General features: G+C 48.4%; 1 protein-coding gene across 5 annotated transcripts in view; it reads right to left on the bottom strand.

Annotated features, from left to right (window-relative positions):
• LOC147609672 (uncharacterized) overlaps positions 1 to 22,934 on the bottom strand; it is a 106,798-nt gene that overhangs the window by 46,017 nt on the left and 37,847 nt on the right. For 3 of the 5 annotated variants that reach the window (XM_086787760.1, XM_086787761.1, XM_086787757.1), the window contains exons 2-6: positions 22,571 to 22,633; positions 14,517 to 14,678; positions 13,914 to 14,102; positions 876 to 1,022; positions 586 to 711 (exon numbers count right to left, since the gene is read on the bottom strand). In XM_086787760.1, the coding sequence (XP_086643886.1) occupies positions 586 to 711; positions 876 to 1,022; positions 13,914 to 14,102; positions 14,517 to 14,678; positions 22,571 to 22,633 (687 nt within the window). The remainder of the gene's footprint in view (positions 1 to 585; positions 712 to 875; positions 1,023 to 13,913; positions 14,103 to 14,516; positions 14,679 to 22,570; positions 22,634 to 22,934) is intronic. The other 2 variants (XM_086787758.1, XM_086787759.1) reach the window with 2 other exon arrangements.

Here is a 22,934-nt window from a genome sequence, read left to right as displayed (position 1 = left end):
CTTTTCTTTTACAAAACCCCAAACAGGGAGGTTATTGTGGTTACTTTTGTCCCCAAGCTTTAGCCAAGTAGTTATAACAACCTCCCATCAAGCTGACAACAAAGGTTTGATTCCTGGACATGAAGAGAAGTTGGTGTGTGCGTTTCTTACACAACACACCCTTTTTCCTCCCCCCCACAAACCACCACCCCTCCAAAAAAGCGAAACTTGGAGCAAAGAAAAAGATCAAGCATGTTATCAACTAGGGCCTTAGGTGGCTCACGGTTGTAGACTTTTCATCCAGCCTTTTCTAGGTTATAGCAAAGGCTTTTGGGTTCATAGTCGGATGCAGGAAGCTACTTTGTGTGAAAGCAGGAGCTTCATATCATGTAGAATTTTATCAAAACTGGGTTGTCTCTTTGACATGTGATCATGCAAAAGTTGTTGCCTATGGAGTCACCACGTCTTTTACCTTGTCGCATAGAAAGTGCATTTCATGACTGTCAAAAGAAGCATAGCCTCAGGGAAAATTATAAGAATGCCAATGACATTGAATTTCTGCTTGCAACAGAAGAATTTTTCAAAACATCTTCTAGAAACACTTACCAAAGATTTGAGCACCTTGAAGATGTTGTAAAACCCTATGCTTGTACGGATATCTAAAACACCATGTTTCATGGAGACATAGTAAATCTCTTCAGCAAATGCTTGCAAAGCATTTTCCAGCTTATTCTAGAGGAATGATCACAACACAAAACTAAAATATCAGGTATTTCAAAGCCAGATTTGCAAGCTGAGATCATGTTGACCTAAGCAACAAGTATTTACACAACTACCAAAGTAAATCTAGAATTCATGATAATGACTAAGAGTATCTAATTGTACTGAGTTGTCACCTGAAGCACATATAATTGACCAAAGAGTCGCGAAATTTCTGCTTGTGTCTCATAATTTTCTATACATTCTGGTCCTTGAAGAAATATCCATGATGCAATCCCTAACATTTCCTGGCATTGTGTACTTCTACCTAAGGATAAGCAAACCTAAACACAACATGAAATGATTTTTTAATGTCGACTTATCATAGTCAACAATTTCTCTCTCTAGTTGCGCTTGCATTACTCAGTTTTCTTTATTGAGTTGCTATACGGTCCAGTCCCCACAATAACTTTATTATGACTGTGTGGTAAATATGATTTCCTCACACTATGTCAGAAATTGCCACAAAATTGGATTGATAGACGCATCAAAAAAATATTAAACAAAATAGTGGCAGCCAAGTCTTCTTTTAAGATCAAATGGATCAAAAAATGCTGTAAGAAAACAGTTACAACAACAACAACAACAAAAGCTGTAAACAGATCAGGAAGAAGTTAAAAGCCCATATGTAGCTGGCAGAAGAGAGTAGGCATACTTTTTATGCATGCTTACTTTTTGCATGGGACGAGATCCGAGCAAGGAGGAAAGCCTTCCAGAGCTCACCACCTGGCTGAATGTAACTGAAATCGGGGACCCGGAAGACTAGACAAACACTTCAAGTATGAAAATAAAGTATGAACACAGCAGCAAGCCACAAAAATATAAAGACACCACATTGAGCCGGAGCGGCCAGCCCCTCGTAGGAACTTCTTTATTCAGTAGAAGCTTTACAAGAATCCAAGGTGAGGGTGCAGAAAGCACCAAATTTTCCACAAAGCATCAGCAACTTTTCACAGAGCATATACAATACTCAAGCTTGTCCCTCTTCACAAAAGACAGGCCACAAATCAGCCCAAAGCTGTCACAAAACAGCCCCAAAGGTTGTCCAAAATCTGTCTCTACAACACCCCCAAATCAGCCCGTTGTACGGCCAGAATAGAGAGAAAAAACCAGCAGCTGTACAGCCAGTTCTGTACGGCCTATTCTGTGGAAAACATACATGAGGACGGCCAGCAGATAAGAGGACAGCGCTACTGCTGTACGGCCAACACTCAAGAGAAAACAGATCAGCTGTTGTCGCCTGTGTACAACCAGCGCACAGCAGAAGGAGAGAATATGCTCTAAATGGCCAACGCCTGAGGACCAGCAGCTGCGCCTGCTGTATGGCCAGTTCTGTAGGAGAGAGGGAAAGAGATGTTGCTGACCAGGGGATGTGAGCGCCTGCTGATGATCAAAAGGGAAGCCCCCCGTAGCTTTTTATAAAGTCGACCGGCTCTATATTTGTTGTGCTTTTCCCTTTTTGCCAAAAGTAGCTGGGTTGGCCCAAAATATCAATTGTTATACTTTTTCCAGCTTAGCCCAAGTTTACTCTTCTAGGTGCCTCCTTCTGTCCACCTATTCATGCCCAAAATAATATGTCCAACCCATCATTAATGATATGTGAGCACGTTGACTTACAAACATTGTAAGTCACTTTAATGAATAAAATCCCATGTTGCTCATGCTTTGTATAGTCATCTTTCAGGCCGTAAATGCTTCAACTTTCTTCTATGGAAAATCCCCGTTCTCACCTTGGTTCTCTTTAGCGTGTGGGCTTGCCCCAAAACACTGATCAAGAATGGTGAAGGGACCAAACGGTGACATTGAAGGCCTCAAACGAGCAACTTGCCCAAGAGGGCTCTTCTCTAAATAGCTAAATCAATGATGCCCAACCCACCACGATGACAGGGCTGAATAATAACCCTCAACACCACTTTGGCCCTTGCAGGATGATTGCATGTCCTTGCCCAAATAAAGTTCTGGATCAGCCTCTGCACCTATCTGGGAGAATGCCTAACAAGAGGTAATGTGAGCACCTGGTTGGCCACTACCCCTCGGCCAGCAAGGGAGAGACGGACGGTGCTCCAATAAAGCAGATTCTTCCAAATGCTCCGAAGAAGAGAGGCAAGCTATTGCTTTGGCAAAATATCAATCCCCACCTCACATCCCAAATATCTAACCGAGGCATCGTGGGAAATCCACTGAGAAGACTCAACTCATCTCCAAGCCAGGGTGGGTGAGGATCCAACCCAAAAACCACCATTGATCTCAGCTCCTCACGGTAAGCCATGTTATGACACCAATGGCTCTCAACACATTGTATCCTATAGGTAGGCCATGTTATCACACCAATGGCTCTCATCACATTGTAACCAATGGATAAGCCATGTTATCACACTAGTGAATCTCTTTGAGCAACTCCATCTTTATAAGACCACCTCACCTTTGTTGAGCTTTTGTCTCATAAGAGGGAGGACATCAAACGGGCAAGAATACAAGATATTTTGTATGCTTTTTATGAAATAAAATGAGACCTAATCAAGTCATCTTCTCAACCGATACTAGTGCTCGCTCAAGCTCCCGCACTCCCCCCCCCCTCTCTGCTCGCGCTGCCTGCACACCTTTCCCCTCACCCACCCACGCGCCCCCCTCTCCCCCCCCCCGCTTGCCCTTGCTTCTGCGCCACCCCTCCGCCTGGCTCTCTCGCGCTGAAGCCCGCCCCCATCTTCTCACCATCGCGCCCCCCTCCCCTCTTCAGCGCCTCGTCCCCCCCCTCCGTCAGCCCTCGCTTTCCCCCCTCCTCTCCTTTCACACTGCTTCCGCACCCCACCCCCCCCCCCCCCCCCCCCCCCCGAGGGTTTTCCACCCCCTCCGCCAGCCCTCTCTTTCCCCCTTCCTCTCCTTTCTTCGCCGCCTTAACCCCCCCCCCCTCCCCTTTCTTTTTTTCTGGGTTTTTTTTCCGCCCCCAGGGGGTTCTTTCCTTTTTGTTTAACCTTCCGCCTTCCCCCTCCGCCCTTTGTGTGCAGCTAGGTTCTTGCAAGTCTCTCCGCATTCGCTCCGCCTTCGCCATAGCTTCAGACTCTGATGGAGGCTCCTCCCGCCCCGCCTCAGAGGGACTCTTCCGCAGCCCCCTCGACCGCCCCTAAGGATACCCCCATCAGGCTTTCTCTTTCGCCAGAAGAGGAAGCGAGCCTCGCCGCAGAGGTGGAACGCCTCCAGGCACATTCCACCATTTGCCGTATAGTCGGCACTCGCCCTAGCAGAGGGGAGATCCGGGATCTTCTCCAAGCCCGCCTTCTTGCAGATGTGGGCAAGATCCTGGACGTTCAGCTACTGGGCCGTGGACACTACCAGATCGAGTTCGAGACTGCCCAGAGCATGGCCCAGGCCCTAGCCATGAGTCCCCTTGACATCAGGGGCGCTCGGACATTCTTCAGACCTTGGCAGCATGGCTTTGACCCAGCAGCGGCCGAGCAGGGAGAGCGCCTTTTCCATGTTACAGTTTGCTTCCCTGGACTCCGCCGCGAGTACCTTCCGCTTCTTTCGAGGCTAGGAGCACTGGTGGGCTCGGTGCTCGGGACTGGCCCCACTGCAGCTTCACTGGTGGCTAGAGCAGCTGGGCTACCTTCGGTCAGAGTTTTGGTTCCTGACATCTCTTCCCTTCCGAAGGTCATTCAGCTACCTCGGATAGGGGGGGGATGGATTGATCAGAGAGTGGAGTTCTCGGGGCTCCCGAACCAGTGCTTTATTTGCAGAGAGGTCGGCCACCTGGCCAAGGCCTGCCTGCCCTCGCAAGAGACCCCGACCTGTACCGCAGCAGAGCAGGCCCCTGATGGCCCGCCCACAGATGCGGCTCGGCAGGCAACCTCCGGGACCAAGACCTCGGAGTGGCAGCCTGGAAAGGGGCGCCGTCGAGGGAGACAGCCCCAGCAGCACGCCCAGAGACCGATATAGCAACAGCCACAGTCTCAACATCACTGGGTTCCCGTGAGGAACAGCTTTGCTCCCTACAGGAGGAGACCCCAGTGCCGACTGAGGACCAGGAGATGCCAGCACCCCCTCCTTCGCCCCCAGCCCCCCCTCCCCCGTCCCCCCCTTCCGCCTCGCTTCCGCCTTCGCCTCCTCCCGTCCCCGCTCCGGTTTCGGCAGCGGCTCCTCCCCCACCCCCTTCTCCCCCCCCCCCCCCCCACTCGCCTCAACTACTCGGGAGGCCTTGGCAGTCCCCTGGCGTTCACCTGCAGTCCGGAGGGCTCTGAGCACCGACCTTGCTCGAGCACCGCAGAGGAGACTTACCATGCCGATTCGGGCTTCACAGATATCCTCTATCCGCAGTCGTCTCGACACTAGACAGCGCTCGGAGGCTTTTGATTACTCCTTCACACGGCTTTTTGGAGCAGAGGGCCCCCATGAGCCAGCACCCATCAGAGTGCATGTAGTGATACCTCCGGCCCGCGGGGAGGAGGCACTTGATTCAGCGGTGGCCTTCTCATTCCCTCTCTGTGGCCCATGCGCCCGGGAGTGGACTCTGGAGCTCGCTCTTAGCACTTTGAAGACTTAGGCAGTTGAGTTTTCTCACCATGTGAGCGATCTGGAGGTGACAGATGTGATAGCCCGACTATGGGAGTTGGCTCATTTTTTCATTGATCCCGGGAGTGTGGATGCCTCAGGGATTCGACATTTGGTCGTTCGCATAGTGTTAGACTTAGCACGCAACCCTGGATATGTATGCATACACGAGGGTGCTCTGTCTGAGCGGGAGGCAATCGCCATGGGACACAGCCAACTGGCGCCTGATCCGAGATTCTTGCAGCACACCGGGTGGGCAGATTCGTAGCCGCTCGGATGGGGACTATTCTCCATCCAAGCCGCTTGCGAAGGCCCGCCGTACGGCTGAGATAGCATCCACCTCAGCAGGTCATCCATGAGGATCATCTCATGGAATGTACAGGGCCTTGGCGGTGCACATTATATACGTTATCGTGGTTGCTTGAGGCAGGAGCTTCAGAGATGCCTGGTTGGGGGCATTATTGATATTTTGATGATGCAGGAGCACCATTTGGGTGAGAGCAGGATCCGGAGATATGGTTCGATGATGCCTGGTAGATGGGACACCTTTTGGTCTGCAGGGTTTGGCCCCTTGGGTGGGCAGGGAGGTGTATGTATGGTCATTGCGGATGTATGGCGGCGGGCCATTGTGGATCACGGGATCATTGTGCCTGGTAGAGCACAGTATCTCATTCTGAGGACGCATGATGAGCTCTTTGGCGTGCTCAATGTCTATGCGCCCAACCATGCTAGTGCCAGAGCAGAGTTCTGGACCTAGGTTACGGATGCATTGCCAGAGGCCGCACATTGGTGTGTCGGGGGGGGACTTCAACATGCTTGAGGACCCGGCCGATAGGGTGGGAGGCAGTCATGTTACAGTGCACGGTACGGAGCTTGCAGCTTGGGAGCGATTTTGCATGACATTGAGGATCACTGATACATGGCAGCATGAGGCCTTCTCCCGCTCTCAGGACAGTCTTAGTTTCTCTCGGTCGGATCGCCGGCAGGGAGGGACTAATCTATCACGGATTGATCGCTTTTATGTGGGCGACAGGTTAGGGGAGCGAGGGGGCTCCATTGGCATTCTCGCTGGCACCTCTTTTTCAGACCATGCACCAGTTATTTTGACACTTGAGGAGAGGACACGGGAGACCAGCTTGCAGTTGAGGATCCCAGAGAGGGTACTTACCGATCCTAGTCTCGCTGAGGACATTGAGAGGACATGGCATGATAGTCAGAGCTCTGACCACGATGCAGCAGACCAGTGTGCCCAGGGACTCATCGAGCTCAGCTCTTTTTTGCACGCTGCAGCCTTGACACGGCTGGGAGAGGCTCGCGAGCGGGAGCGTCGGCTGAGACGTAGCCTTGCTTCGCTCCAGCGCCTTCAGAAGCAGCAGCCTACATGTGAGTGGGTGGCGTCCCAGCTGAGCCAGGCACGCCAGGAGGTTAGAGAGGCAGGAGAGCAGAGACATGAGTTTTACTATCGCCGCCAGGCCTCTCAGTGGACGCAGCTTGGTGATAGAGTGACTGGGGAGTTTTTTGAGATTACTGGGCCCCGCCATGCTCGAGCAGGAGTCCGCCAGCTTAGTAGACCGGATGGATCGGTAGCTACTGAGCCCGAGGAGATCAGAGCCATTGCCACTAGGTTCTATAGAGACCAGCTAGCAACGGAGCCAGCCACTAAGGCTCGGGATGCTTGCAAATAGACTGTGTGGGCCCATGTGCAGAGGAGGGTCACAGATCGTATGCGTACAGTTCTGGGTGAGCCTCTCTCAAAGGTTGAGCTTGCTGAGGCCTTGAGGGCCCTTCCGCGCCATAGTTGCCAAGGGGAGGACGGATTGACGCCTGCCTTTTTTATGCGCTATTGGGACCTTTTGGGGCCAGGCCTCCGCAGGGGCTTTCAGTATGTTTTGGACAGTGGGGTGATGCCACAAAGTTTTTCAGAGGGCTTGATCTTTCTTATCCCCAAGGGGGAGGGAGTATCAGATGATATTCGGCATTGGAGACCTATTACGATCCTCAATACTGTCTACAAGGTCTTAGCAAAGGCCTTGAGTTTGAGGATCCAGCCCTTCCTGGGGGAGTTGATTCATGCTACCCAGACAGGATTCGTCAAGGAGCGTAGTATCCTTGACAGCTTTTTCACCTTCTGGGAGGCGACGGCCCGAGCTAGATTTCTTGGTGAGGACTTGGTCGTGATGCTTCTCGATTTTGAGAAGGCATACGATAGAGTCGATTGGGGTTTCTTAGAGGGCACTATGCTTCGCCTGGGCTTTGAGCCAGGTTGGATTCGAGGGGTGGCGGCTCTATATTCCACAGCTCGTAGCCAGGTGCTGATTGCAGGAGGACGGGGGCCGAGTTTTGAGTTGACCAGATCAGTCCGTCAGGGGTGTCCTCTCGCCCCGTCTCTTTTTCTCTTCTTTACTCAGGCTATGAGCATGTATCTGACGGCAGAGGAGGTTGGTTTGAGAGGACTCCAGCTCCCAGTCCGGGGGGAGGACCTGCTCGATGCTGAGTTTGCCGATGACACGAGTTTATTTTTGCATGGCCAGGAGGCCAATCTTCAGCGGGCCGAGCAGTCGCTTCAGGTTTTTAGTGCAGCTTCGGGAGCATTGATCAATTGGCGCAAGACAGTGGCCTTTTGGATCAGTAGCGCTCCCACTCCGGCATGGAGCCTAGACCCGGGTTTTAGATGGATTCCTCCTAGCACAGCAGTGCGATATTTGGGATGCCAGATTGGACTAGATTTGTCACCGGAGCAGCAAATTGCCCCGCTTCTTCTGAGCATTCGGAGGAAGCTTTTGTATTGGAGTACAGCTCGGCTATCCTTGGCTGGGAGGGTGGTGTGGCAAATCAGGTGCTTTTAGCGACCATGTGGTACATTACGTCTTGCTGGATCTTCTCGAGCTCTTGTATCAGCCAGGTACAGAGGCTGATCAGGAACTTTCTTTGGTCTGGGCGGGATGGTCAGCCAGCCCGGGCAAAGGTTGCTTGGGCAGTTATTACACTTCCGTTGGCCCAGGGAGGCTTGGGCATTATAGATCCAGTTGATCAGAGTAGAGCCTTATTGGGGAAGCTTATTGTTCAGGGGCTGCTTCCAGGCGTTGAGCCTTGGAAAGAGTTTCTTTTGCAGCGGCTGCAAGCTCGGGCTCCCCCAGCAGGGGGCACTTAGGCACTAGAGATACGATGGATCTTCATAGAGATGAGGAGGACAGGCCTCAAAAGAGGATGGGAGGACAAATTTGCCTTGAGCATCCTGAGAGCTTGGGAGTTGCTGAGACCGGGGCTCTCTCAGAGACCTCCTTCTATGATGAGGAGCGGGCCAGACAGCCGCTCATCTGGAGCCCATCGGTTCGCACAGAGCAGGGTCATATGCGGGTTCTCGACCTCGTCTAGCCTGGGGACCATTGGCGGCAGGCCCAACACGTAGTTTTGGAGACTGGCAGGCCTTCTACAGTCTCCCAGAGGAGATCCAGGTGGAGAGGCTGAGTCACTTCAGAGGGGGGTTGATTATGAGCGATGACATTCAGGAGGCACGCACAGAGGAGTGGTTCACGCCTCTCGAGCCCGTGGCCCCACGGTGGATGGGAGCCTTTACTCAGTTGGAGATCCTGATTGCTATCAGAGCTTGCACTGAGGATGGCAGATGCCTCTACTATGAGATCCAGGATGAGGGCAGGCTTCAGAGAGTGGAGGTGGAGTCGCCTTTGGTTGCAGAGTGCATCTTTCAGAGGATACGGGTGGTGGCCGTCGCTTCTCGGAAGTGGCATATTGACCCATACCCTGCAGATGTGGACTCTGATTGGCGCATATGGGCATATGCAGCGCGCCCTTGGCCCGGCTCCAGTGGGACCCAGGCGAGTACGAGTGGCATGATCCTTATGCATCCCTTGAGGCCACAGAGATCACCTTTTTCCAGTATACTGTTCGGTTGGGGCGACATATTTTGACGGCGAGGAGGATGGTCTCTCCAGCTGCATCGAGGCACTGGCGGCTACAGGGACTCTCTCAGGAGTTCCTGGAGGATTTTTGGACCAGGATCTGGGCTAGTCGACAGGCAGGCAGGATCTCGACTTTCCAGTGGTTGGTCACCCACAGGGGCTCTGCAGTTGGCACCTGGCTGGTCTACAGCGGTCTTCCGGCGGGCTGCGTCCGATGCGGCCACCCTAGGGAGACACAGAGACATTGCCTATGGGACTGCCCTCAAGCGCAACAAATTTGGCTGCGGATGCTGCGCATTCTGGCCCCCCTTTCTCCAGAGGGTATGTATACGTGGGGTGCCGTTGCTTGGTCGACTTCGTCAGGGCCTGCTATGGGCTATGAGACGGAGCACGACAGCCAAGCCATCAGATTCATTAGGGGCCACCCTCGCCTTGTTCCTTCACCCGACTTCTCGTCCGCCGGCTAGACACAGGAGAGGGATCTACGATGGGAGCTCCTCAGCAGCCTCACCATATGGTTCACCTGTAGGGCCCGGTGCTTCAGGGCCTTTGAGGGGAGACTGGAGCCACCAGCAGAGACTGTTCGGGGGATCTGGCAGGAGTTGATCCACACCCTGCGAGGACAGTATGACCGCATCCGGGGCGACTCGGATGAGGCGATCTTGCGGCGCCAGGCCTTTCACACCACTTGGCGCAGCGGCCCCTTCTATACCCTACACGCGGGGTCCCCCCGTTGGCACTACAGGCCACCTGTTTGGCTTTTCCCCCTCCTATTGTATGATATAGCCTCTCAGTTCTTTGTACTGATACTTGTACTTTTCAGCACCTAGGGAGAGTCTCCCTGGCTGCCTTGCTTTGTTCTCTGCTCTGTTTTCTTATGAGCAGAGAGGATCTTTTGTAGCCCTACGGGCGTTTTTTATATAACTAATGAAAGGATCTTTTCTCGAAAAAAAAAAAAGTCATCTTCTCAACCATAGACCATGTACATCAAGCCAAGTCATTTATTTAAGTTTTGGACACCCTAGTGTGAATAAGGGCCAGTTATATATAAGTCATTTTTCTCATAATGCAAAGACACAATCCTCCTTTGTGCTGATTGAGCTCTTGTGTACTCGTTGATCCTTGCTCGTGTGGGTGAGAAAGAGAGTTGCAAGGATTAGCTTGTTATTCTTAGTATATGTGTCCCGTGTAGAGAGTGAGAGGTCCTTGCAAGGCAGTGCAACAACTTCTTGGTGACAGCAAGAGGTGAGCCTCAGAAGAGTGGAGCTAGCAACCCCTGGAGGAGCTTTTAGAGGCTATGGGAATCTTGAGCTTGAAAGCAAGGTAAGTATCCCCATGATGGCTGTCACATGTTTCCTTCCTTAAGTGAATCCTTGAGAGTTCTTTAGGGGGAAAAACCAAGCCATAACATTTTTGGCGTTGGCGCCAAGGAAGCAATCTTGCTTCTTCCCTTTTCTTTGAGCACTCATGACTCCTTCCTTGCATGTTTACATTCATTGTTCTCTGTTTTGGGTGAAGATTGTGTGAAGAAAAGAGTGGATAAGGTTTCTGTTGTGCGAAGAAAATAATGGAACATGTGTTGTTTTTTGTTGTTTTTGGCAGTGTGATTGAGTTGTGAGTACTTGGGTAACTTGGAGGAAAGCAAGCCCATCATTTTTCTTTTGATTTCTATTGATGTTAGCATCGTTGGTTCTCCATGTGTCTGTGCAATCCTCCAGCTAGAGCCTCTCAAATGCTGCGTGAAATCCAATCTCTGCACCTCGGTGAGGCTCTGAAGCCTCTTCCAAGCCAGCACTGTGGGGCATAGGGTCTCCCAGCCAATCCAAAGAATATGCATAGCTGCCCCAAGAGGCCTACCATGCACATCTAAGATCAAATCATTCCACAGAATGGGCTGCCGGTTAACTTCCTCCGCTGAACGCAGGGCGATGTGTACCAAAAACTCCTCAGGCAGTCCCACGCCCGTAGGAGGGACCTAACCAGGGGGGATAAAGGGGAGCAGTGAGCTGCATCCGAAAAAATAAAGCGTGAGCTGAGTGTCCAGTCACCTCCGCGAACAGTGACACACTTCGTGATCTGCTGCCAGTGCTTGGAAGAAAGCCCCTAACAACAAGCTTACAAAGCAAAGCCTTACATTGCACCTCAGGGTCAATGATATTCATTCCCCCTTTCTGCTTAGGCCTGATAATGGTTTCGAAGCAACTCTGGCCCTGGTGTGTGCATTTCCATCAAGCCCTGACCAAACAAAGTTCCGAATAAGGCAACGAAGCTGGCCAATGCAGCCCTTATGAAAAATCCAGCACGAAGCGATAAACCAAGCCGTGGGTAGCAAAACTTGGTTAACCACCAAAGATCTACAGGCCAAGTCAAGCTTCCTCCTACTCCAGTGATGAAGTTCGCTTTTAATGCTTAAGAGCACTGGAGCAAACTGTTGTGCAAGGGAGATGTCAACGCCCACCTGACAACCAAGGTATCTGGCAGAGCATCCTCTCGCAATCCAAGTAAAACCAACATCTGCACCCGAATCTGCAGAGGAGAATCACTGATCCAAAAACCAACAGACTTATGCCAATTGATAGTAGCTCCTGCTGCCAAACAAAAGGCCTCCAAGGCTATCCGGAAAGCACATAAACAAGCATGTGAAGCCTCAAGGAACAACGCCATATCATCTGCTAACTAAGAGTCCAAAAACTCTTCCTCCATGGATAAAGGCAGCCTGAGACCTACAACACCACGGGCAGCCCGAAGAAACCTGCCCATAGCCTCAGCTACAATGAGGTGCAGTAAAGGGGCGAGGGGACAGCCCTGCCTCACGGAACGGGAAATCTGAAAACGCTCACCGCCCCCCCCAAAAGGCTAAAACAGTGCTATGAGCCTCCCTGTATAGGCAGGACACCCCTCTGATCCAGTTTTGGGAAAACCCCATGTGTGCCATAGTGCCCTCCAAAAAATCCCAATCCACTCTGTCATAAGCTTTTTCAAAATCAAGCAAAAGAATGGCAAGAGGCTGCTAACTAGACTTTGCCCACAACACAGCTTCCCAGAAAGAAAAGATGTTATCAACTATTCTCCTTCCTCAGAGGAACCCATTCTGGGTATCATGGATAGTCCTTTGGAGAATCGGCTGCAACCTTGTACTCAAGGCTTTAGCTAAGATTTTATATGCAGATCCAAGGAGGGTGACGGGCCTCCATTGCTTGATGTCAGTCTTGTCCCCACTCTTGGGGATAAGGTGAATCAGCCCCTCCGTGAGGTATGGCGGCATCATACCCGACAACCACATTTCCTAAAGGGCAACAATGATAGCATCTCCAATATATCCCAAAAAAGAATAAAGAAGGCGGGAGAAAGACCATCGTCCCCTGGGCATGAACCACTGGAAAGAGCATGCAGTGCGTGAAGGAATTCATCCTTCGAGAAAGGGGCATCCAGGGAAGAACACACAGCATCTGTAATGAGCCTGGGCATGCACTACCAAACTTTCTGTCGTGCCACATCTCTCTCAAGAGAGGGCACCTCTGCAATCAACAAAGACCGATAAAAATCTAAAGCAATACCCCTCACCTTATCAGGCTCAATCTAAACCTCACTTTGTGAATCCTGCAAGTACCTCGCAGAATCCCTGCTATGGGAAGGCCTGTGTGCAAAAAAAACTCTTTGTTGCATCTGCCACCCATCTGAGTCCAAAAAGCCTCGTTCGCATGAAACGCGAACTCGGCCCTCTTGTCCATGGCCAACTGCAGCTCTGCTCTAACTATGGTCAAGAGGTCTGTAATCCAAGACGCATTTGAATGCTTTTCATGTTCCCTCTGAAGAGCAGCAATCCTACGCCTAATAGCTCTCTTCTTGTCCAGAGCCTCCTTCTTCTTGGACAGGGCAGTGCTATGATAATGATGGCTGGTCCTCTCAAGAGCTAGCGCAATATTATGACAAGGATCAGGACCGTCACAGTTTCTCCATATCTCTCTCATCTCAAGGGAGATGTCAGCATCTAGACAAAGAGAGTCAGAGATACGGACACGGGGAAAGGGAAGAAAGAATATCTTCCTCGGGCCCAATGGCAAAGGGCTGCCCTTCAAAACCTCTGAGGCTGCATCCTCAGAATGAAATCCACTTGGAAGAAACCTCTTCCAAGCAACTTGACATCTCGAAAGTGTGGAGCGAGGTCGGAGGCCAGAGCCGCCAAGACCCAATCCCAAGCTTGGAGACGGGACGGGTCAGATCCAAAGATTCTGGCAATGCAATGAGTGTTGTTTTGGAGTCTTTCTCTATTTCGGCATAGAGGACGGCGAGCTTGGCTTCGGAAAAAACAATGGTTCGCCCGGCCGAGGGAGATTGATTAGCCATGATGCTAATCGAAGAAAAAGGCCGACTTGAACCCGGATGAGGAGCAATCCGAACCAAGGGGAAGAGGCAGGCAAGGAAGCGGAGGAAAGGAAGGGAGGGTGGAAAAAGGCAAAAAAGAAAAAGAAAAGAAAAAAGCGGGAGCACAAATTTCTAGCATGGAGCACTCTGTAAAATGACACAAACTGTCATATACAAACCACTGAAAGTAACAAAGAGGAAATGAAGTGTCTGTCAGTGAGCAAGTTGGACAGGTCTTTTGTAGTTGAGAAACATTGTATTACAACATAAACATCATAAGCTAGAGACTCAGTACTTGAAACTTTCAAGCTCTTGATTGAAAACTAAAAAATTGCAAGGAATCACCTGCACTGCAAGGAGATATAAAGGAACAAGTTGCAAAGGAGCTTTTGGATAGAAAATTTTTTGACCCTGTTTTATTGCCTCAAGAGCAAGTGCTAAAGCATCCTCATGTTTTCCTTGTCCCATCAACACTGCAGATTCTTGTGTCACCATTCGCATCAGAGCAATCTTCAAAATGGGTACCAAATCAAACTGCAAAAATGGGATTATTTTCACTTTGCCTTGCTTTTGTAAGAATCACTGTGATTGACACCTAATGAAGATTGTAAGTTGCAATGAACATATGGGTCAGCAAGGCCATGAGCATGTGGGTTGGCATTGCCATCGGCATGTACTCACCTATTTGCCCTGCACCCATCCAGTCATGGAAGGTGCTTCCTCTGTAATCATTTGTATGCAGGACACCACGGAGCCAAACCACACAAATATGACCTTTAAAATGAGATTCACAAGAGAGGGTTTTACCGAAGAAATCTCTAAGAAATTACCAATAATAGCTTTCATCAATTGATGTGTGAAAGTTTGGAATCTACAAAATTGATCACAACAGAAGATAATGCAAACAATTATTTTCAAGAAGTATCCAAGGGCATTGTCACAAAGTACCTTATGCTTGTCATTCAGAAGTTCTTCGAAAGTTCGAGGAGACAGCAGAGTGGCACCAGCAGATGTGGAAGACTCTGGGAGAACATTCAAATGTGCCAAAGTTTCTAATACATTCTTGTCATCCGTGTGTTTCTTATTGTATCTCCCTTGTCTAAGTTCCTGCTTAAATAGTGGACACGCATTTGAAGATCAATTTTGCATTTTGTTTAAGTAGCAAAGTTATCAGCCAAATTAATTATGCATTAGCATATCAAATCAATCCATTATTCCTCCATTTTGCCTAAGTACCAAAGTTACCAGCCAAATTTATTATGCAATAACCTTTCAAATCCATGCATTATTCCTCCATTAATGAAAAGGCAGAATCTCCTACTGTACCTATCTCCTTCTCAGTGATAGGGGACATAGCTTTTGTGCTTCTTTAATACAAGCTTTTCACACAATATTACCTAATATTTGGCCTAGTAGGTCCTACACAACGCAGAGCTGTGAGCCCCCCCATACCTGCACCCTGCCTTCTGCGCGATGTGCCTCCCCCTCACTACCGTCACCCTCTTCATCCTTCTCGCCTGCATGCTGCCCCCCTTCCGCCTCCCGCCCACCCTCCAGCCCCCATTCGCATCAGCCTCTCCCTCCTCCTCCCGCGTGCTGCCCCCCTTTTTCAGCGCCCTGCTCTCCCTTTTTCCTCCCCCATCCAGCGCCCCTGTTTTGGTGTTTTTCCCTGCTTTCCACCCCTGCTTCTCTGCTCCCTCACCTCTACGTCCCTCGCGCAGGCCGCTCCTCCTCCGCTCCTTTTCCTTCATTTGAGCCTCCCCTTACCTTCCTGCTCTTCGTGTCCCCTCCTCACTTCCCCCCCTTCAGCGCTTCTTCAAGGCAGCTTTTCAGCTTTCAGGCAGTTTTCCTCTTGGCAAGTTTCGGCCTCTTCTAGTGTTGAACCCCCAAGAAGACTCCATGGCAGCCGCTCCGTCACCGTCCCTTGCCGATCTTTTTTCAGAAGCGGACCTAAAGGGCATCTTTGGAAGCTTCCACCCTGGTTTGCAAGAAGATTGTGGGTAGCCGCCTAGCACGCAGACAATTCAAGGACCTGTTTACAAGCAAGCCTTCTAGGTAAGATATCTAAGTTGAGTTGAGTTCGATTCTCCTATAACTTCGGACAAAATCATGCAGTTGAGCCCCGTCGCACTGCATACAGCCCATGCCTTCTATGCGAGGTGGCATCACGGCTTCGACCTACCGTCCGACCCTTGGCTGGCGTCTTAGGATTTCCCGTGATAGTCTGCTTTCTTGGTCTCCAACTATTCCCGAAAACACCCCCCCCCCCCTCCCTCTCTTTCCACCTCTCGAAAGCACTCCCACCGCCCCTTGGCCACGCCTGACCCGGAGCAGAGACAGCAGCCAGCTCAGTCCGCCGTTTGATCCATTTTTTTACGGAACCCGTATAGATGACCACCGCTGCCTCTCTAGTGTGGGCTCCTCTCCAGAGTCACCAGGCGGCCCCCATAGGGTGCTGGGGCAGCCAGTTGACTACAATTTCTTCCAATGCCTTCCTGTCGAAGGGGCTAGTATGTTTGAGGAGACGGTGGCTCCCATTCGCATTTGCATGGTGTTATATCACTCTAGACCGTCCACCCCAAAGAGTGCGCGATCTTCTCCTTCCCAATGAGTGTAGCATCACGGCCCAAGCTGGCTTGGAGACTCATCATTTAGCCTCACCATAGAGGCGGCCTTTCTGTGCAAAGCAGAGCCCTTATAGGTAAGCTCATCATCAGAGGCCTAGAGGAGCCCTGGAAGGAATTTCTCAAGATCTAGGACAATCTCTAGCAATGTGGCCTTGTCGTCGATGACAAATCCGATATTGGTCAGGTCTGCCTGCAATCTCCATCCTCTAACAGAAGTGAGAGCCGTCGGGCCTCTAAAGCATGATATGATCATCAATAGTTGATGTATCAAGAACTAGCACAAAAAACCCAGGATACACCATCAGAAGTGGTGGTGACAGCAGCGGAAGCTGAGGTGGGAGAGCTCGGGAGGGGCAGTACCTCTAAAACCTAGCAAAAGGATGCCCCTATGGAAGCTGAGAGCTTCCAATAAGACCAAGGAAGAGCAGGGAGCCACAACGGGACCACGGTGAGGTGCTGATCCTCCACTGGATCAACGCCCACCTCGTACTGAAAGAAGAAGATCTTCCTGTGGCCAGGAGGATAGGGGTTGCTAGCCAACATTCGCGTCTACTTACTCTAGGTACTGGCCAAGTAGTCTGGAGCCCAGTGGACTATCACATGTCATAAATCCAAGCATTGTCCACACATAAAAAATATCACAGAAAGTCAAAGAAATTCAAACATACATCAGTATGCAATGCACAAGTAATGATCCTCTGTTCATGGATTGTCCTGTGTGGTTTCATCGGAAACCGTGCTGAGCTATCTGGCTCCCGAGGGAAACCGCTCTGACTATCGCTGAAGGCCATCTGGTCACTAGGACCGCCCGAGAATTCGCTCAAGGCCATCTGGTCACTTGGACCACCGAGAGTTCATCAATAGTCATCTGGGCCATCTGGTCCCATTGACTGCCCGACTATGAAATCCCATACAACCATCTAGGCCATCTAGTCGCAATGACCGCCTGTCTATGAAATCCAATACAATCATCTAGGCCATCTGGTTGCAATGACCACCCAATTGTGAAGTCCAAGATATCTGGCATCGTTGCCGTCCAATGGGTCATCTAGCATCGTTGCCTCCCATATACAAATCTCATTCTAGCATCGTTGCCGTCCAATGGGTCATCTGGCATTGTTGCCACCCAAATACAAATCTTGCTCCTTGGGCTATTGGGTATTCTTGCCACCCAAACTAAAGCATGTCCAAGTAACCATTATATAAGCAAAATAATGACCAATTCCAGTCCAATATATATATATATACAATGAAGAGGATAGAGGCACAATCCCTCCCTCTTGAATCTGTCTTGATCGCAAGACGTCTATATCTATACTTCAAATACGTTTGGACCAACCACTTCCTCATAAGCTCGAAGTATATCTGGATAGTCCTTGAAGTACTTCTTTGGCATTTAATAGCGAATAATTCTTGAATTCCAAGAGAAACTTTCTAACCACTGTCTTTCCTCTTTTTCTCACAGAATGAAACTCAATCTACTCTGGCTCTTCCACCCCTAGTGGATCCTCCAATACTAGATCTTTTGGGGATAACCTGTACATGGTTCCAATAAACTATCAAGGAAGGCATTATGTGTCGTCCCATGATCTGAAAGGTCCAACCGATGACATACATGGTAGATCTTCTTGGTTTCCTAAAGAGGTCCATATACCATCATTCCCATTTCAAGACTTTGGCAATCCAAAGACAAAATGCATAGCAATACTCTCCCATAGAACATTCAATGGGTGCAATAATCCTTTTAACTTTTGTCTGCCAATCTTGTCCATCTGAAAAAACCAAACATTCTCGAATATATAGCTTAATGTCTGTTATCTGCTAGGCGAGTTGCTTTCCAAAGCTTGAGTTGTAATGGCCTTCATTGATTACTTTTGGCCTCAAATCCTTTGTTTAATCATAAACAGGTTTTCTTCATAAAAGAATCCTCCTTGATGACAAGAAACGTCACAAAATTTCCATTATATGTTCTGTTCCAATACAATCCTTGAAATCCTCATCAAAGACTTTCATAGACCACAACATAGCCCTCATGGTACAAGACTGCTCCAATGCAATCTCCTCTTGACAATCTCCCTGGCAAGATGTCAATCTTATGATCTTTCGATCTGTCTAATTTCTTGCTTTGGCTTGTCAGGACAATTTGTAGCCATATGTCCCTTGTTTCCACATTGGAAACACTTCCCTTCTTTGGTGTATTCCTCATGTTGCTTGAAGGACAATCTTCTTCGAAATAGTGGAGGCTTCTCCCCACTCCCATCCTTCTTCTTTTGAGACTCGGCTCTTGATGGGCAACCGGTGGTTGGGTGGAAAGAAGCGATGGTTAAGAATGATGATTAAGCATATAGATTAACATAAGAGAATGAGCAAGAGAGATGAACACAAGTGATTAGCATAAAGCAAGAACATAATTCTTCTTTAGTTGATAAGCCTTCTATAGGTACCAAAATTACGTAAAACTGAGCACCAAGATTTGACTTTTACTCGAGCTAAATGTAACTCCAGATTTTACTGTTGCACCTTTGCACACTCTAATGTTGATGGATAATTATTTGTTATTTCTAACATGTCTTTTCCATGATTCAATATTCCATGGACTTCTTGTACTGATTTTGGTCCCGTAGACCCGTTGGGTCTTTTGAAGGCTTCCTACAGGTGGAGCAAAGGAAGCTTGGAATAATACATGTCATGGAAACACACAAGGCCGGCAAATGTACTGATTTCGGTCTCATAGACCCATTGGGTGTTTTGAAGGCATTCCTGCAAGTGAAGCAAAGGAAGCTCAGAATGATACTCATGGAAGCACACAACTCTGGCAAATGGGCTGTTTATCGAGATGATCGAGTTCTATCTTAAAGAGGCTTCCCACATGATGGGGTGGGGTCTATGAGACCATAGATGTGCTTCAAATGGTCACATGGAACTATATTGTTCCTTGTGATCCGACCCCGGTGGCTTCGCCGAGACCTACGTACCAAACACGAACATGAGTTGTACCAGCTTTTTTTGAGTGGCTTGCAAAGCTTTGTCTTGAGCTTCCTCCAAAGACTTTGGACCAGCCATATAAACTGCTTGCATAAGCTTTGGTTGTCCATTCACAAACTTTCGCATTTCCATTAGTGGTGGAATAGGAGTATAAGAAGTAAACTTCAAAGAAACTGCTGAAAAGTTGTTAAGGTATGATGCCACATTCTCACCAACTTTTTGCTTTACCTCATCTGATAACTTCTGCACATCTGCTTCAAAGTTTGCGGGCAGAAACTTCTTGTTGAACATAGTCTTTAGGTCAGTCCACATCTTCGGCTTGGTCCCTTCTTGTACCACTTTTAGCCACCGATTCAAGGCAACATCCTTCAAATGTATGCGAACCATTCGAAGCTTTGACTTTTTCGGACTAGTCATCCCCTCCAAAAGCGGCATCAAATTGTTTAACAAAAGAGAATGCTTTTTGTGTATCTTGCTTTCCATGAAAAGCATCAAACTTGACTCTCTTCTCTCCCGGCTTGAAGTCCATCTTGCCAGTGCTCCTTCGCTCTTTCCCTCACCTGTCTTGAAGAAGCTAAATCTGAGAAAGCAGGCCTGGGAATAGCCTCCCTGTTTCCTCCACGAGAAATAGACCAGGTAGCTCTAGATACTTCTGCAATCGTGACTCCTTTGGCCATAAGATAGGCTTTAGCACCTTCCACTTTTTCGGCTTTGATGGCTTGATCCTTGATAAAATCTTCAAATATCCGAGCCCTTCTTTGGTCCTGTTCCTTCTTGGTTCTCCAAGCAACGAACAGCACATGGGCCTACCCATAGTAGGGAATGTGTGAGATACTTGCAGGACTCACAGGGAGAGATTCAAACTAAGCAAGTTAAGATGAAGAGTATTGCATCAGATTTTTATCAAGTTTTGCTTCCTCTCCACAAGAGATGTTGCACAACAAAAAGTTTGGGAGTGCATGCCCAAACTTATCACAGATGATGTGTTTCTCATTGGATGCCCCTTTCTCGAAAGATGAGCTCAGACATCCATTGCAAGCAAGCTCTTTCAAAAGGAAAATGCCCAGGGGATAATGGTCTCTCCCCATCCTTTTTTATACAGTTTTGGGACCATATTGGGGTGAGATCATTGTTGCTTTACAGGACATGTGGCATATAGGTACAATGCCCCCCCGGATGGTCTTATCCACCTTATCCCAAAAGGTGGGGATAAGACAACATCAAGCAGTTGAGGCCCATCACTTTACTTGGATCTGCATATAAAATCTTAGCTAAGACATTGAGTATGAGGTTCTAGCCTGTTTTTCAAAGGGTTATTCATGACACACACAAAAGGGTTTCTCCAAGGAGTATATTTGATAACAGCATCTCATTTTGGGAAGTTGTAGAGTGGGCAAAATCTAGGCAGCAACCCCTTGCCATCCGGGTTTTCCCAAGATTGGATCAGAGGGGTCTCATGCCTATATGGCCCATAGCACAATTTTGGAATCCGGGGGACGTGGTACGCGTTTTCAGATTTCCTGCTAGCTCTCTTACTATACTTCATAGTAGCGGAGGCTATGAGCAGGTTCATTTGGGCTACCCCAGGAGTCTCGGGCCTCATTCTGCTTCTACGTAAAGCAGAAGAGTTATTGGACTCAAAGCTAGCAAATGATACCGCAATGTTTTTGGAGGGCCTCACATGTTTTTTGTGCCTTTCGGGAAGCCTTGGAGTTGTTTTGTTTGGTAACAGGAGCCACCATTAATTGGCCCAAGTCTCTGGGATTTTGGCTCAGTGATCCTCCTTTATTTGGATTTCTCTACTTGGGGCCTTCCACCAACCAGTGGAGATCAGTCGTAGGTGTTAGCCAAGCATGCCCGAGATTTGCAGGAGCTTCAGAGACAGTCTACCATGGCTTATGGGAGTGCTCAGAAGCACAGAGAATTTGGATACGATAGAACATCTCCTTAGAAGGATGAGGAAGGATGCTTACATTTCTTTTGGTGCTATCATGTTGCTGACACCGACGGACCCATAGCTCAAATATGAAGAGAACGTCAAGGATCTGGTCATTTAAGATCAGTCAGGGAGTTGCTTGGCAATGCCATCTTCAGGACAAGCCAGAGTCAAGATACATCCCCACAGCACATAGGTTGGACAGTGCATGGGAGATTATTGATAGTATTTCAGAGCCTAGCACATTTGGAAGGCTAGATGCACTGAGGCCATTGAGGGCACTTTGGTTTATTACTCACAGTGTATTTGCAAGATTTGGAGTGATACCATCCACATCCTCATAGCCACTTGGGCCAGAATCCAGGGATGTTCCAGGGCCATGGAGAAAAAGTGCATCCAATTTATGAGAGTGTGGGCTTTTTCACTCCCACTCATATGGGACCGGCAGCACAAGGTACAGGATTGGTTGAGTTTCCCCCTTGTTTAATTTGAAATCTCCCTCTTGTATATTTATTTATACTTAATAGAAGTCTCTTTTTCAGAAAAAAAAATTCCTGGCCATGTATTTGGTTATTGCAAATATCCCCAAGGGTACCATCCCTAGATACAAAGGAGCGGAGTATACTGTATGAGTTGCTTGCTGAATTTTTAGATGTTTTTCCATTTGAGCTATCTTATGGACTGCTTCTTGTAAAAATTGATGATCATAGGATCAAACTCGTTCCTGGAACACAAATAACTTTAAAGAATCTAATCGGTTGAGTTTCATGAAAGAAGAAGCTGCGAAGCAGCTTCTTGATTCCCCATGAAAGTCTCTTTAGGAGGTGCTAGTGATTCTGGAATTTTATTGACTGATGTGAAGTCTTTGGACATATTCTTTAAGTATTTGAAGCATTATATGCCCACAGAATTGATGTTGCATATAGCAGATGCTCGCAGCTATGCTATTAGTGATGCTTTGCTCATGGAACAATCTCTCATCTTCCAAGCTTGTACTCCAGTACTCCTAACTCAGGCACAGGCCAACGTGCCTCTCCACCTGTATCTACCCAAACACGGGCGAGTCCAACCAATCCACCCGTCTGCACCCAAACGTGGATAATCAATAAAACTCTACAGGCATCTCCCATGCCATGGATCTTGGGGCTTATGTCTAATTGGGTAGCTTATAAGCTGTGATTACACACATCAAAAGGTCCATAAAACTTTGCTTCACGATCTCATTCTCCCATGGTTTAGAAACAAAGAAGTGAAAACAACTCCATAGAGGTCGCTCATTGTGAAAAAGTTTACTTGCAAAGCTTGAACCTTAGAGCGTGCAATGGAAATCAGATGAGGAAAGACGTATCTTATAGATAGCATTAGTTAGTTCATGTTGAACTCCATCTCGGTTAAACTAAGGAACATGTGGATGCTAGATTACGACATGAATCAATAGCCCCAAGAAATAATACCTTTCCAAATGTGCAAGGGTTCTCATTGAAAAGCGTTGAAGATATCTCGCTCATTGAAAACATCTGAGACATGGCAATCCCACAAAACATCTAATGTTATCAATAACTTGAAAAGAATCACCCATAACACCACTAACAACACCTAACAAATTTATCCATTTGAACAAGATCATATAGAAAGTGAGAGTAAATTCATGTCAGTTACAAATAGAACTAGTAACCTGAAGATTCAAGAACTAAACAAAAGAAGTAGAAAAACATATCCAACTAAACCTTGACCACTGTATTTGAATCATAACTCCAAACATTTGGATAGTAGTATTTTATCCACCTTAAGAATAGAAATTTGACATCATCATTGAAC

Source organism: Cibotium barometz, chromosome 51 (genome assembly GCF_041138505.1).
Source record: "Cibotium barometz isolate CiBa-2024 chromosome 51, ASM4113850v1, whole genome shotgun sequence".
NCBI lineage: Eukaryota > Viridiplantae > Streptophyta > Polypodiopsida > Cyatheales > Cibotiaceae > Cibotium > Cibotium barometz.
This window is presented reverse-complemented; position numbering and strand designations above follow the sequence as displayed.